A 17,701-nucleotide genomic window follows, 5' to 3' on the forward strand; every position below is an offset into this window, starting at 1 on the left:
ATTTTTCCTATGTAGTAGAAAACATACATATTAAAATGAAAGTTATGTATTCCCTTAAAATAAAATATTATATGTCTATTATAATACTACTTTAAAAATTATGAGTTTAGTTCATTTACAATGACTGTGGTTATTGTGAGTGTGGGCTGTCACTAATGGCGGTTTGCTTCTGTTGTGTTTAGTGATTTGTGAGTGTAAATTCAATTTTTCTTTGGGTATCCTGCAGAATTAAATTGAAGATTATTTCCTCCAGAGAGCATTTGATCTGTTTTTGCTGGGAATAAGGAAGTGCTACTAACGTGAAACCATTAAGTGCTGCCGCTAGCTTATATGTTACATGCGTGAGCACTGGAAAATATGACTCATCTTAGGACATTTGATCTCCAACTTTTAAGAAATTATGCTGTTGATATTGTTAAAACAAAATACTTTACTTCTGTCTCCATGAAAATTGCTATGATAAATTTTCAAGTCTATGCTTTCTAGGTTGTGAATAGCTTATTACTGAATGTTGTGAAATTGTGTAAGTACATCTTGTAAAATCATCCACAGTGACCCTGAAAAGCCCCCTTTGCCCTAGTAGAGGGTTCAGGTCTAATGGAGGAGTCCCAGATTCAAATCTCCAAATTTTTACTTAAAATCCATCTGCACAGCTGATACTGGCATTTCCCAACAATCTAATCTTATTACTGCCTTTTTTGCAGGTCGTCTCACTTTGTTTCATCTCATAGCTTTTTCCTTTATTTATGTGTTTGGGTTTGTGTGTCAGGAATGGCTGTAGGATGGTTAGGATGTAATAACAAATCCTTTCAACCTCTGTGGCTTATTGCAATAATGGTTTACTTATTGATGCTGCTACAGGTATAATGTGTCATGAGTGGCAGGAAGGTTCTGACAGTCACTCAGGGACTTAGACTAATGGAGGCTCCATTTTGAAATGTACTTTTCCACCTGGCAAGGGGAAGAGGGAGTGGCAGGACCTCTCACTGGCAAATAAATATTTCTATCTGGAAACAATAAATACCACTTCCATTAGAACTTCATTGGTCACAGCAAAGAAAATTTGGGCCCAGTTTCAAGGGGAATAGCAATTTTTCTGTATTCCTAAAAGGAGAACCAGAATGTGCAGTGAACAGCACTAATGACTACCATAGGGCATGAAATAAGAGGTTCCTTAGGGAAAATTTCCACTTTTTGTAATGCCAAATGTATATCAATGTCAGTTTTATTTGATATCCAATTGTATTACAGTTAGAGGGATCCTAAAATATTTATTGTTTCATAGCAACAGATGCAGTAAACAAAGACTGTGCCTTAAGCATGGAGATTGAATGTAGTTCAGATTTCATTTCGGTAGTATTAATTAGAAAGACCTATTTAATTTACTATCCTATATGAACAGCAGAAATGAAGAACGATTTTTTAAATTTTCTCTCATGAGTGTGAGTTCTTATTCTTTTGAACATTCTGCTTTATTTCATTTGGGATGGAGACGAAGGAGAATTCTAGCCAGGCACTTGGAGAAAATCAAAAGGATTAAATATATCAGTAAAGTGCTAGAGTTCCCTCTTTAAGTTTGTTGTTTGGCTTCAGTCATCTTTTGATCCATCTTTATGAGATCTTCTGTAACTAGCTAAAAATTTTAGACTTTTTAAGGAAACTGTGGCCATGTGTATTAGTTTTCACACTGCTATAAAGAACCACCTGAGACTTGGTAATTTATGAAGGAAATAGGTTTAATTGACTCACAGTTCCACCGGCTTGACAGGAAGCATGGTTGGGAGGCCTCAGGAAACTTACAATCATGGCAGAAGGCAAAGGGGAAGCAAGGCGCATCTTCTCATGGCGGAGAGAAAGAGAGCACAATGGGGGAAGTGCCACACACTTTAAAACCATCAGATCTCATGAGAACTCACTCACTATCACAAGAGCAGCAAGGGGGAGATTTACCCCCATGATCCAATCAATCCCCACTAGGCACCTCCTCCAATTTGACATGAGATTTGGGCGGGGACACAAGTCCAAACCATATCACCACGTAACCAGTCATAAAATTAATGGTGTGTGGAAAATATGGCCAAGGACAATGGACAATGTCATATTCAGGCTTGGTTAGGGAATTCTTTTTTCTCTAGGGCTGGATTAAACACTTAAAAGTGATTGTGACATAGATAGACTTTTATATTTGGTATTTCATTTAGCATTATATCATGTTGTGTCAGATGCTCTAACAGCAGAGAGCAATATAATAGGTACTCTAAACTCCTATGTACTAAAGTGAGTTTACGGACTACCTGTTTAGAACATGCTAAAAAACTGTGAAACCACTTCTCTGTACACATTAGTTTGTCACACACTCCCAGGATCTGTGAGTGAAAGTGATGAATGTAGTAGAGTTTGAACCTCAGTTGTGTGAATTTTGTAGGGGCAAAGATGATTATGATGTACATTCTACAATCACCATAATCTCTTCCTTCTCTACCCCCCAACCCCACAACCACCTACAAGGGAAGGTGATCTTTCAAGAAGCTATTTATAAAGCATCTTAAAATCTAAGGGACTGGCATTTCTTACTGGGGAATATTGGCTTGGGCTGAAGCTGCCCACGCTTAGCAGCAGAGCATGGAGAAATAACAATGTAGGGAAAGGAACTGTATTTTCAGAGTTTAGTGGAACAAAAAAGTCTGTGCATTTCCCAAGGGCCAGATGTTGACAGTATTGTAAGGAGTTGAGTGGAATAGTTCTGTAAAGAAATCCCTTTGAAACAAGTGAGCAAATGTCCTTTCTTCTCCCTCCAAAATAAACCAACAAGAACATGCAGGTTTACAAGAAAATTTTAGGCTGCCAAACCAGATAAGCTAACATAGCATTTTAATTCACTTACTTATTTTTTAAACTATATTTTTGAGTTACTTTCTGTGTATGTGTGTGCACTGAATTGCTGTTTGGCATTACTTTTTTTTTTTATCCTGAAGAACTTCCTTTAGTATTTTCATCAGGTAAGTCTGCTTGCAAAGAATCATCTCAATTTGTTTGTCAGGTAACACGTTTATTTCACCTTTATTTTTGAAATATAATTTTGCTGAACATGGGCTTCTTGGTTGACATTTATTTTTATTTTTGTTTTTTATTTCTTCTTCCAGGCCTTTGAATATGTTATCCAATTGCCATATCGCCTCAATCATTTCTGATGGGACGTTTGCTGTTAATCTTATCGTGGCTCCCTTACACATGATGAACCAGTTTTCTCTTGAAGTTTATGAGGTGTTTTTTTTTTTCTTCTTTATCTTACAATATTTCGACTATGGTGTATCCGAGTGTAGATCTCCTTTTAGTTTACCTTACTTAAAATTCATTGATCTTCTTGGATGTATAGACTAGTGTTTCATCAAATTTGTGATGTTTTTAGCAATTACTTAAATAAGCATTTTTTTTCTGCCTCCTTCTTTCTGTTATTTCCATTATGTGTATCTTGGTACACTTAGTATTGTCTCACATTTCCCTGAGGCTCTGATCATTATATAATGATTATATAATTATTATAATTATTCCATTTGAGAGTATGCTAAAGAGACTTTTAATAGTCTCTACAGTTTAGAAACAAGAAAGCAACTGCAGAAGAAAAAGGAAATGTCTTGCTTGAGCCAGTCTATTGCTTATTATCCATCTGATTTGCTACATTTCTCAAGCAGATAGTTGCATATTTCATTGCTTTTAAAGATACCTCAAGAGAGACTAAAAACTTGATAGGCCTTATAATTTACCAGAAATAAGAGCCAAGTGACAGACTCAAAACTGAGGATATGGTGCTGGTAGATTATTAATTCTGGATTATGGAGAAAAACAGATGGAACTAAAACCAATGTTGGAAGCAGCTAATTGTCATAGTGAAGAACTAAAGCTGGGGTGATGCTGACAGGAATGGGAAGCAAATAGGGACAGCAAATCCCTTACTTTCATCGAAGCTTTCATTTACCCTCTAGCACTTCTTCTGGCAGAGTCTAACAGAAGCTAGTTAACAAAAAAGAAATGTGATTTTTAGTGTGCCAACCCTAACTAACAAGGCAGAACATAGAAAAGTAGATTTGAAGCTGAGAGAGTTAATAGCATTAGTTATGCCCTAAAAAAAAGAATAAAAATTTCATGCCAACTCAAAGCTTTATGACTTATTAAAGTATACCCAACACTAAAAATAATAAAATAGCTGATGTGTATTGGAGATTTTGGATTTTCCAGGCACTATTAAATGCTATGCATGAATTAACTTATTATATTACGAAATTACAATAATTGCCTGTTAATGCATGGGAAGGTATCATGCTCTTACTCTCACAAGTTAGAAGTAGCTCTAGTCTTTTACTTTGATTTCTGTTTTATATTTCAATTACCATAGACTCCTCAAAGATCTGTAGGTAAAGGGAATGCTTTCTTCTATTGACCATCACTGACTCAATTCCTTCAATGGAGGTGGGACTTCCTCACATGGGTGCTGCCCCACAGGGAGCATAAATAGAGATGATCTCAATTTTGAGCCATCTCTGCCTTATCCCTCAGTGCCCAAAACCCTGTGCTCCTTAGTACATTGGATAACTTGACTTAATTTCTTCTGCCACTTCTTATACTCATGTCACAATTTTTGTCAGTCACTAGTTCTGTCTAGTTTTTCTACTGCTTAGATTCTGTGTGATCTAATGCAGAGTAGAAAAAAAGTCCTTGTTTCAGCCTGGTCTCTTCTCAAAGTCCAAGAGTAGCACTATGCTACCAGGCTATCTATGTTTTATTAAATTAAAACTTAGGATGCATTACCAGGGAACTCTTTCATTTATCTTAGTCTTATTATGAATCAAATTCAAGAACAGTTATGGAAAATAAAAGGTGATGCCTTAGCTATTAAGGAATATATATGATGAAATGTCAATACAGTCTATTTAGAAATATTTAATCTAGTCAATTTCTGGTGAATAACCTTTGCTACCTCAGATACGACAAACATACATTTCTCGTTTTATATGTGAGGTGGTTCACCTATTTGTTCAAAAATATTTATTGAGCACCCATTATGTATCAGGCTCTATTACAGGATTTTTTGGATGTTGTAGGGTAATAAACAGACAAGATCCTATCCTCAGGGAGCTTATGTGTGTGGTGGACACTGTGTAGTAAATAAATGAACAATTAAAAATGAATATATAATACATCATGTGCTGATTAATATTTACTTTGCATACTAATAAATAATGAACTTAATATAGGTCATAAATTGCTTTTTCAAATGCCTTTTGCCTTTATTATTTTCTGAAGATTGGAGAGTGATTATTTTTTGCTCACGCTTCCAAAGAGATTTTCTTTTTTTTTTTTTTTTTTTTTTGAGACGGAGTCTTGCTCTCTCGCCCAGGCTGGAGTGCAGTGGCGCAATCTCGGCTCACTGCAAGCTCCGCCTCCCGGGTTCACGCCATTCTCCTGCCTCAGCCTCTCCGAGTAGCTGGGACTACAGGCACCCACCACCACGCCCAGCTAATTTTTTTTTTTGTATTTTTAGTAGAGACGGGGTTTCACCGTGGTCTCGATCTCCTGACCTCGTGATCCGCCCGCCTCGGCCTCCCAAAGTGCTGGGATTACAAGCGTGAGCCACCGCGCCCGGCCGAGATTTTCAACATTTATCCATGATAGGATGTTTTAACACCAGGAGCATGTTTTATTTCTATAGTTATATATTTTTAAACAAAAATCTAATAGTAAAAGAGAAAATATTTCTTTTTTGAGACGAAGTCTCTCTCTGTCGCCCAGGCTGGAGTGCAGTGGCGAGATCTCGGCTTGCTGCAACCTCCACCTTTCCCATTCAAGCAATTCTCCTGCCTCAGCCTCCCAAGTAGCTGGGACTACACACCCACACCACCACACCTGTCTAATTTTTGTATTTTTAGTAGAGACGGGGTTTTGCCATATTGGCCAGGCTGGCCTCGAACTCCTGACCTCAGGTGACCCACCTGCCTTGGCCTCCCAGAATGCTGGGATTATAGGCATGAGCCACTGTGCCTGGCCCAAAAATATTTCTACCATATGGTTTTGAATGCCACATGGCAAATTTGTTTTCACATGGTAATTTTATCTTTCTGAATTTTATGTCAGCAGCAACATTGAATATTAACTCATGTACTATAAATCAGTATTCATTTTCCATCAGAAAAGTTTTTCCTACACAGTATGTTTTTGACAGCAGCCTTTACATCCTTGTTTCGCAGACTATAGATGAGAGGATTGAGCATGGGAGTCATCACTCCATAGAAGAGGGAGATGACGGCCTCAATGATGTGTTCATTACCTGAATCAACAGAAGCTTTAGACTCAGGCTTTGCGTATGTGAAGAAGATGGTTCCATAGAATATAATCACCACCGTCAGGTGGGCTGAGCAGGTGGAGAAGGCCTTATGTTTTCCTTCAGTGGAAGGAATCCTCAGAATAGTGGCAACAATAAATATGTAAGAGATGGAAATTACTAACAATGGAATAACCAGAACAATCAGATTCAACCCTGTCATACTAATCACATTGATTGAAATATCAGCACAGGCCAGTTTCAAGATAGCCAGAATTTCACAGACAAAATCGTTAATGACATTATTAGCACAGAATGGTAACTGCATTGCAAGAGCTGTCTGCACTACTGAGTCCACAAGCCCAGTGACCCAGGACCGAGCTGCCATGGCCACATAGGCACCCTTGCTCATGATGACAGGGTATCTCAATGGGTAGCAGATGGCCACATAGCGGTCAAGTGCCATCATGCCTAACAGCATGCACCCTGTGGCCCCCATGGCAAAAGAAATAAACATTTGCACCATACACCCAGAGAAGGAAACCCTTTTCTTTACTGCCAGAAAGCTGGCAAGAATTAGTGGGACAGAGGAACTTCTGTAGCAAACGTCGAGGAAGGAAAGATTACAGAGGAAGAAATACATGGGGATGTGCAGGTGAGAATCATAGATGATAACTGAGATAAGGACTCCATTTCCAAGCAGGATCATCAGGTACATCCACAAAATTAGAACGAAGAAAACTGTCTGGAGCTTTGGGTGGGCAGAAAGCCCTATCAGGACAAATTCTGTCAACGTGGAATCATTGGTCCTTTCCATATTACATATACCGTTCTCCAACAGAACTCTGTGAATGATAGAACAGGAATATGTTAATACAGTGTCTGTGAGAGCTACTTTTAAGAATCATATTCTGTATTATTGCAGTTCTGTATTTGGATGCAACAATATAAGTTTGGGGAAAATTTCTTCCTGTAAAACCCAGGCCACTAGAGTAGGAATCCTAACCTGACTGTCTCAGAGTTAAGAGAGAACACATGATTATAGGACCTTTGGATCCCAATCCACTTTATTGCTATTTCCACAAGTTCTGCCTCTTAACCCATTGGCTGCAAATCAGTGTCCTACAGCCTGGATTCAGCAGGCAGGTGTGCTTTGTTTGGCAGTGATTGTCTGCACTGTGTTTAAATTTGAAATACAGATCAACATTCTAATCAACAGATACGGTATAAAAATCTGTGCCTTCAGCTTGTCTTTGAATAAATTAGAATATTTGAAAACATTAGACCTGTTTCTGTCATGGAGCTTAGTTATATTAATAACTGATCCATTGGATCCAACGCATGTCCCTCCATTCTACCAGACTACTCTCCTCACTCTTTTGTCACTGGAGGTGAATATAAGTTATCAACTAACATGTTACTCTCATGTTATTCTCAATTGTTGGTCTCAATTTTTTATATTACCTGGCATGATCTTATATGGATTTGGAATCTTGACCCATGGCTGCAGGGCCAGCTTATCCATTAGGCATAGTACTCCCACCATATTGCGAAAAACCTAGGAAAATGTTTTGATTTCTTTTAAAATAGGAAGAAAAAAGTTAACTTTAAAGTTTTAATATATACTATATTTGTTTTTATAACAATGCAGAAGTAAAATATAACTTTTAAATCTTTATGGAAATAAGGCCCCACAAAGGCAAAAAAAAAAAAAAAGTGCCTAGGGCCCATCAAAATCATAATGTGGCCTTGTGTGGTTGAGCATCTTTTGAAAACTCAGTCTGGTCTACTGGTGGTGTAGTAGTGGTTATGTATCTGCATATAACCTCTTTGAGGAGAGTAACCTCGTTGAGAAAAGGAACATACCTTCGCATTCCTCCGATATCTTTTTTCAGTATAATGAGGAAGTATGCATTCAAAGAAATGATTTTCTAAAAATTGAATAAATTAAAATTTACAAAGCCAATTTCATCACTGGCTTTGATTAAAATATGTAATGGTGTTTATTGTAGCCTCTACCTAATTTATTTTCACTCATGCAACAACTAAAGAATCAATTGTGATAATAATGCTTTTATTCAAAATATATACATTGAACTGAACCAATGATGTCTAACCATTAATTATTGAAAAATAAAATTTATACAGAAGTGTAATATATAAAACAAATAAAAAGGAAAATCTCTCCAGTTGAAGTTACACTAGTGTACAGGGGAGAAGAAAACACCATTCTTTATTGTTTATTCACTCTTACTCCCTCAGTTAAGTTTAAGAGGATTCCAGGGAGCATAGTTTTAAAATCATCAATGCAATACATAAAATCCTTTAATCAACAACAATAATAATAAAATAGTAATTTATGTATTGATTATGCCAGATACATTTCTAATTCTTTTATTCATAATAACCCAAGGTAATGGGACTATTATTATAGGAGATAAGAATTATCCTTTCTTAAACATTTGGTAAACATCAGTAAATTATGGTATGAATAGACTTAAGGAAAAAAGTAGTAATTATTTCTTTTTTTTATTTTTTATTTATTTTTTATTATTATTATACTTTAAGTTTTAGGGTACATGTGCACAATGTGCAGATTTGTTACATATGTATCCATGTGCCATGTTGGTGTGCTGCACCCATTAACTCGTCATTTAGCATTAGGTATATCTCCTAATGCTGTCCCTCCCCGCTCCCCCTACCCCACAACAGTCCCCGCAGTGTGATGTTCCCCTTCCTGTGTCCATGTGTTCTCATTGTTCAATTCCCACCTATGAGTGAGAACATGCGGTGTTTGGTTTTTTGTCCTTGCGATAGTTTACTGAGAATGATGGTTTCCAGTTTCATCCATGTCCCTACAAAGGACATGAACTCATCATTTTTTATGGCTGTATAGTATTCCATAGTGTATATGTACCACATTTTCTTAATCCAGTCTATCGTTGTTGGACATTTGGGTTGGTTCCAAGTCTTTGCTATTGTGAATAGTGCTGCAATAAACATCCATGTGCATGTGTCTTTATAGCAGCATGATTTATAGTCCTTTGGGTATATACCCAGTAATGGGATGGCTGGGTCAAATGGTATTTCTAGTTCAAGATTCCTGAGGAATCGCAACACTGACTTCCACAATGGTTGAACTAGTTTACAGTCCCACCAACAGTGTAAAAGTATTCCTGTTTCTCCACATCCTCTCCAGCACCTGTTGTATCCTGACTTTTTAATGATCGCCATTCTAACTGGTGTGAGGTGGTATCTCATTGTGGTTTTGATTTGCATTTCTCTGATGGCCAGTGATGATGAGCATTTTTTCATGTGTTTTTTGGCTGCATAAATGTCTTCTTTTGAGAAGTGTCTGTTCATGTCCTTCGCCAACTTTTTGATGGGGTTGTTTGTTTTTTTCTTGTAAATTTGTTTGAGTTCATTGTAGATTCTGGATATTAGCCCTTTGTCAGATGAGTAGGTTGCAAAAATTTTCTCCCAATTTGTAGGTTGCCTGTTCACTCTGATGGTAGTTTCTTTTGCTGTGCAGAAGCTCTTTAGTTTAATTAGATCTCATTTGTCAATTTTGGCTTTTGTTGCCATTGCTTTTGGTGTTTTAGACATGAAGTCCTTGCCCACGCCTATGTCCTGAATGGTATTGCCTAGGTTTTCTTCTAGGGTTTTTATGGTTTTTGGTCTAACATGTAAATCTTTAATCCATCTTGAATTAATTTTTGTATAAGGCATAAGGAACGGATCCAGTTTCAGCTTTCTACATATGGCTAGCCAGTTTTCCCAACACCATTTATTAAATAGGGAATCCTTTTCCCATTGCTTGTTTTTGTCAGGTTTGTCAAAGATCAGATAGTTGTAGATATGTAGCGTTATTTCTGAGGGCTCTGTTCTGTTCCATTGATCTATGTCTCTGTTTTGGTACCAGTGCCATGCTGTTTTGGTTACTGTAGCCTTGTAGTATAGTTTGAAGTCAGGTAGCATGATGCCTCCAGCTTTGTTCTTTTGGCTTAGGATTGACTTGGCGATGCGGGCTCTTTTTTGGTTCCATATGAACTTTAAAGTAGTTTTTTCCAATTCTGTGAAGAAAGTCATTGGTAGCTTGATGGGGATGGCATTGAATCTATAAATTACCTTGGGCAGTATGGCCATTTTCACGATATTGATTCTTCCAACCCATGAGCATGGAATGTTCTTCCATTTGTTTGTATCCTCTTTTATTTCATTGAGCAGTGGTTTGTAGTTCTCCTTGAAGAGGTCCTTCACATCCCTTGTAAGTTGGATTCCTAGGTATTTTATTCTCTTTGAAGCAATTGTGAATGGGAGTTCACTCATGATTTGGCTCTCTGTCTGTGATTGGTGTACAAGAATGCTTGTGATTTTTGTGCATTGATTGTGTATCCTGAGACTTTGCTGAAGTTGCTTATCAGCTTAAGGAGATTTTGGGCTGAGACAATGGAGTTTTCTAGATATACAATCATATCATCTGCAAACAGGGACAATTTGACTTCCTCTTTTCCTAATTGAATACCGTTTATTTCGTTCTCCTGCTTGATTGCCCTGGCCAGAACTTCCAGCTCTATGTTGAATAGGAGTGGTGAGAGAGGGCATCCCTGTCTTGTGCCAGTTTTCAAAGGGAATGCTTCCAGTTTTTGCCCATTCAGTATGATATTGGCTGTGGGTTTGTCATAGATAGCTCTTATTATTTTGAGATACGTCCCATCAGTACCTAATTTATTGAGAGTTTTTAGCATGAAGGGTTGTTGAATTTTGCAGACAAGCAAATGCTGAGTGATTTTGTCACCACCAGGCCTGCCCTAAAAGAGCTCCTGAAGGAAGCACTAAACATGGAAAGGAAAAACTGGTACCAGCCACTGCAAAAACATGCCAAACTGTAAAGACCATCGAGGCTAGGAAGAGACTGCATCAACTAACGAGCAAAATAACCAACTAACATCACAATGACAGGATCAAATTCACACATAACAATATTAACTTTAAGTGTAAATGGGCTAAATGCTCCAATTAAAAGACACAGACTGGCAAATTGGATAAGGAGTCAAGACCCATCAGTGTGCTGTACTCAGGAAACCCATCTCACGTGCAGAGACACACATAGACTCAAAATAAAGGGATGGAGGAAGATCTACCAAGCAAATGGAAAACAGAAAAAGGCAGAGGTTGCAATCCTAGTCTCTGATAAAATAGACTTTAAACCAACAAAGATCAAAAGAGACAAAGAAGGCCATTACATAATGGTAAAGGGATCAATTCAACAAGAAGAGCTAACTATCCTAAATATATATGCACCCAACACAGGAGCACCCAGATTCATAAAGCAAGACCTGAGTGACCTACAAAGAGACTTAAACTCCCACACTATAATAATGGGAGATTTTAACACCCCACTGTCAACATTAGACAGATCAACGAGACAGAAAGTTAACAAGGATACCCAGGAATTGAACTCAACTCTGCACCAAGTGGACCTAATAGACATCTACAGAACTCTCCACCCCAAATCAACAGAATATACATTTTTTTTAGCACCACACCACACCTATTCCAAAATTGACCACATAGTTGGAAGTAAAGCTCTCCTCAGCAAATGTAAAAGAACAGAAATTATAACAAACTGTCTCTCAGACCACAGTGCAATCAAACTAGAACTCAGGATTAAGAAACTCACTCAAAACCGCTCAACTACATGGAAACTGAACAACCTGCTCCTGAATGACTACTGGGTACGTAACAAAATGAAGGCAGAAATAAAGATGTTCTTTGAAACCAACGAGAACAAAGACACAACATACCAGAATCTCTGGGACACATTCAAAGCAGTGTGTAGAGGGAAATTTATAGCACTAAATGCCCACCAGAGAAAGCAGGAAAGATCCAAAATTGACACCCTAACATCACAATTAAAAGAACTAGAAAAGCAAGAGCAAACACATTCAAAAGCTAGCAGAAGGCAAGAAATAACTGAAATCAGAGCAGAACTGAAGGAAATAGAGACACAAAAAACCCTTCAAAAAATTAATGAATCCAGGGGCTGGTTTTTTGAAAATACCAACAAAATTGATAGACCGCTAGCAAGACTAATAAAGAAGACAAGAGAAGAATCAAATAGACGCAATAAAAAATGATAAAGGGGATATCACCACCGATCCCACAGAAATACAATCTACCATCAGAGAATACTACAAACACCTCTATGCAAATAAACTAGAAAATCTAGAAGAAATGGATAAATTCCTCGACAAATACACCCTCCCAAGACTACACCAGGAAGAAGTTGAATCTCTGAATAGACCAATAACAGGCTCTGAAATTGTGGCAATAATCAATAGCTTACCAACCATAAAGATTCCAGGACGTGATGGATTTACAGCCGAATTCTACCAGAGGTACAAGGAGGAACTGGTACCATTCCTTCTGAAACTATTCCAATCAATAGAAAAAGAGGGAATCCTCCCTAACACATTTTATGAGGCCAGCATCATCCTGATACCAAAGCCTGGCAGAGACACAACCAAAAAAGAGAATTTCAGACCAATATCCTTGATGAACAGTGATGCAAAAATCCTCAATAAAATACTGGCAAACCGAATCCAGCAGCACATCAAAAAGCTCATCCACCATGATCAAGTGGGCTTCATCCCTGGGATGCAAGGCTGGTTCAACATACGCAAATCAATAAATGTAATCCAGCATATAAACAGAACCAAAGACAAAAACCACATGATTATCTCAATAGATGCAGAAAAGGCCTTTGACAAAATTCAAAAGTAGTAATTATTTCAAAAGATGCAGAAAACACATTTAGTAAAGTTCAATTTATAATTTTTATAGAAACTGTCTGAAATCCTCAAGCAGAATGTAACTTTCTGAACTTCAAAGAAAACTATATACCAAAAAAAGATTTAAGTTATTATTCACTAATACTTAATGGAGACAGTTTATACATTCTTAAAGTTTTTTTGTTTTATTTTGTTTTTTTGAGACGAAGTCTTGCACTGTCGCTGGGGCTGGAGTGCAGTGGCACGATCTCAGCTCACTGCAACCTCTGCTTCCTGAGTTCAAGTGATTCTCCTGCCTCAGCCTCCTGAGTAGCTGGGATTACAGGCCTGCACCACCATGCCCAGCTAATTTTTGTATTTTTAGTAGAGGCAGGATTTCACCATGTTGGTCAGGCTGGTTTCCAACTCCTGACCTTAAGTAATCCACCCTCCTCGTCTTCCCAGAGTGCTGGGATTACAGGTGTGAGCCTCCGCGCCTGACCATTTTATGCACTCTTATTAAGACCTGGAATTTTATAAGGATGCCCACTCTTATAGTTACTCTTTAATATAAAATTGGTAGTCTTGGTTCACAGCATAAGACAAGAAAATGGCTGAAGTACAGATTAAAGACAAAAATTTGTAAGACCACATGAGAAAAATTAGTAAGACTTCTGGAAGCAAGCTTAACAGAAAAATCAATAGCTTTCTCTATATGAACAACAAATGATGAAGTAATAGAAACAAATATAACAAAAAATAAAGATCTACATTTATCTCAACAAGGCATACATAAGACCTTTACAGAAATTCTTAAAAAATTATATTATAATGAAGGGCATAGTAGAATATGAGTAATTGAAAAGGTATGATGTTAATAGGTAGGATAAAAATATAAGAATGCTGTCATTTCCCTTTTAAATTAGTCTATACATTCAAATGAATCCATTAAAGATTTAGCTGGTTATTTTTAGGGATATGAATACTTATCCTAAATTCATATGAAAGAATAAAAGTATATAACTTGCACAGTCAGTTTTATAAAAGAAAAATATGAGGGAGCATTGTGTTCCAGCTAGAAAAAGAAACATAGTTTTAGTAGAAGGGACTATCATACATGTAAAAAAAAAAAAGAAAAAGAAAAAGAGAAATTGACTTCTGATGCCATAAAACAACATAATATGGATTAAGTGAATAAAAAATTGAGGTACTTACAAAATTTTAAAAAAGCTTAGTTAGACCAAACATTTTTAAAAATAAAGTTTTTCATCTAGGTAAAGAAAAAAGTCAGTTATAGAGTAGATGGTCAGCAATGGAGGAGAATAAAAGGAATTTTCCAAGGTCTGGGGAAGGCAGGGTTCACCCAAGGAATTTAAGTCTTGTCATCCCACTGGAAAGGTTATCCTTAGAGTGGAGTAAAATGAATCTGGCATTTGTATTAGCGCAATGCCATGAAATATGCCATTCACATAAGTAATCCTCTTGATCTGACTGTGTGTTCCCTTCCAATAACAAGCCCGCATTCAGGTAACTTGGATACAAAGAAAGAATGAGCAGAGAAATTTGGTGGCTGCTCCCCATAGGCCTTTGTTTCTCATTGTAAAGCTCGGCACTCTACTTTCTAGTCATATCTGTGAGCTCGTGTGAATCTACACCTGTGAATGAGATCCAGTCTCTTCTTACTTTCCAAATCAATTTTAAGTCTGTGGTACTAAGGGACAGAATGTGGACCTTGGTAAAATCACCAAGCATTGCCATAGGTGTGTTGGTAGGAAATCAGTCACCTTTCCCTGGGGAAGCCTCTGAATCACTACACATTTTATTCAAACACCGAGATTAAGTACAGATGCACTTCAAAGAAGGAGAAATCATCTGAGAGAGGGGTAGCACAAGATTTCATCACATTAATTGAAGTTGGTCCTGATTAACTGAGGGGGAAATGCCTCAGGTAATAGATTGAGGTTAAAAGGCATCAGTGGGAATTCTACAGAAGAAAACAATTACAGGAGGATAGTAGGAAAAGAAAAAAAAAGAGGAGAGCTGGTTTGCCAATTTGTGATGAATATTAAATGTAGAGTTAAGGAATTATAATTTATTTTCTAGGCAATTGGGAGATATTGGAGTTTTGATCAGGGAATATTAAAGCTGAAAACACACACAAACACTCAAGATTGTTATGGGAATATTCTTCACGGTCATGTACTTTTCTCCCCGATATTTGACTGTGACCTGTGCTTTGTAGTTTTGTAAGTGTTTTTCAGGGCAATTGTTGGCATCTTTTTTGGCTTGTAGAGAACCTGACTCAAAATTCATCTTCTTTGGAAATGGACACATAGTAGTTATTTTTAGGTTAAATTGATTATAAAACATTTTATTTTAATAATTTTATTTTCTAAAAAGAGACAATCCTGTCTCCTCTGAGTTCTTAGCCAAGTTTTAGAATAATCAGTGGAAACTAAAGTGTTTGTAGTTTCAGTTTGAAGGAAAGGCCAAAGTTTTGTTGGGTCCTTCAAAGCTGGGTCTTAACTGATTGCTTGAGCTATTAAGCTAATGAAACTCGTTAGGCTAACTACCCCCTTCTGCCTTGGTTTTCCAGTTTCTTTCACTTCTGACTGTGAAAGTGACTTCATTGAAACCCAGAGAAAAAGAAAAACATCCCAGTTAATAAGTTAAAGGACTCATGCCCTGGAGGTTATAGGAAGCAAACTCTTCTGCTATTCATGTCCCCAACCCCCTTTTTTTAAAGAAAGCTTTTGTCTCTTCCGTCTCCCTCACAGTTTTTCTTCTAGAAGTAGTAAGTACATTAAGGAATTGCTCATTATGTGAAAAAGTACACATTCCTCTTGTCTTCAGTTTTCGTATAGAGGCCCTAGGGTGTATTGAACATTATTAGCAATAGTAGTCAAATGCACATGAGCTGTAAAGAATCTTGGCTGCACCTCTTATGAGCTTTGTAGGATCATGCTGCATTTCTAGCTTCTCTCAGCTCAGTACCATAAACTTAGCATATATGATAACAGTTAAACTCAGATCAAGCTAACGAGCCTCTGTTAGCCCCACTACACAAGTTTATGGTAGAGCGTAGGAACTTAAAACACATTAGATTCTTTTTTGGGTCATAATTAGTTACAATTAAAAGTGTATGTGAATGAAAGCTACATTCTTAGGCAAAGAATAAACAGGCACTGGTCACTGGTAATTCTGGTCCAAGGAGCGTCCAGAAAAGGTTAGTGGAAGAGGTAATTTACATTCCTTCATATTTACAGAAAATTATATACAATTTGAATTACATTCATATTTAGTTATAGAAAATGTATTTTTTGTCTTGTATAATTTGAACCCAACAATCATTTTGAATATAACCATACAGGTGATAGATGTTTCTAGGTTAGAGCACCAGACAGCGGAATCTGATGTTCTCATTCTGTCTTCTGGGGGGAAAGGAGAGAAGGGGCAGAATAAATGTTTTTGAAAAGGCAGGTGACACTGGAAAAGAATGCTGAACTTCATTTTATAGTATCTAGATTTGAAACTCAAAGAATTGGAACCTCCTTTTTTCTCTTCTGTAAATGAGACCAATTCCTACCTAAGAGTCCTGTTGTGAATGTTACCCAGACAATGATCTAACATCTAATGCAAATCTCTGTAACGGTAAGTGATGAAAATGTGATGGATGAGAAATTAGATGTGTCCGGTTAAAGCATATAAAATTGATATCTGTAATTGAAAAACAATATTTACAAAACAAGAAGATAGAATATGCCATCATTTATTCACCTCAGAGACTGAGGAACGGTTTCCTTTCTTTGGTTTGAGACCAGTCTTCTTTCTTAACAGCTGTTTTACTTGATTGCCTAAAAAAATGTTCTCCATTTTATGTAATAATTTTCATGATAAAGTGAGGGGATATAAGTGAGAATTAGATAGCAAGCAGCATGCTGTAATTATTTTCTTTAAGTTTCCACTTACCTGTAGTTTATTCCTCAGGTAAAACTGATAGATGAAGCTGTATAAAATTCTGAAACTGAGGTGTAGAGTTTCTAGTTTAATCTTGGAGAAAAAAGACACAGGTCCATAGGTTCTAGGGGCTTTTATGGTGACTTAAGTGTTTTGTTACATTTTGAGCACCAGAAACATCCTTCAAAGGACCGGCCATTACAACAATAAGGCAATTTAAATTCTTTTTGGGGTGACTCAGGGAGGGGTCCAATATTTACAACAAATTAAAGGTAAGAAGGTAAACATGGAGAATTAAAAACTTTCTAAAACTCCAGGGATAGTATCATCAGACTCAATTATATCATATAATTGGTATATTCTTGTTCTAATGCAATTCAAATAGTAAATATATTGCTGTCTGCATTATCACAATATGTAAAGATTTTGAGACCCCAATAAACAGAAAAAGTCTTTAATAAGTATTGTTTTTTATTTTTAAGAATTATCTGAAAACTTTCCATAATCAAACGAATAAATCACCCTCATTTGCATAATGCTTTCAAATATCTGATGGAGTTCTTAGAATACTACCATGAATTAATATAATTATTCCTATTAGACAAATGTAAGCCTGAGATAGGAAGTTCAACTGTTTTGCTGAAGGTTGTCCAGC

General features: G+C 36.9%; 1 protein-coding gene across 1 annotated transcript; it reads right to left on the reverse strand.

The window, feature by feature from the left end:
* Positions 1 to 6,170: 6,170 nt before the first annotated feature.
* Positions 6,171 to 7,133, reverse strand: LOC100603957 (olfactory receptor 13C8). The gene has a single exon (XM_003260311.1). The coding sequence runs from the start codon at positions 7,131 to 7,133 to the stop codon at positions 6,171 to 6,173; it is 963 nt and encodes a 320-aa protein (XP_003260359.1).
* Between the last annotated feature and the right edge of the window lie 10,568 nt (positions 7,134 to 17,701).

The sequence above is a fragment of the Nomascus leucogenys genome, chromosome 1a (genome assembly GCF_006542625.1).
Source record: "Nomascus leucogenys isolate Asia chromosome 1a, Asia_NLE_v1, whole genome shotgun sequence".
Taxonomy (NCBI): domain Eukaryota; kingdom Metazoa; phylum Chordata; class Mammalia; order Primates; family Hylobatidae; genus Nomascus; species Nomascus leucogenys.

Coding starts and splice junctions, on each gene's coding strand:
- LOC100603957 (XM_003260311.1), bottom strand. CDS start 7,133: ATGGAAAGGACCAATGATTCCACGTTGACAGAATTTGTCCTGATAGGG.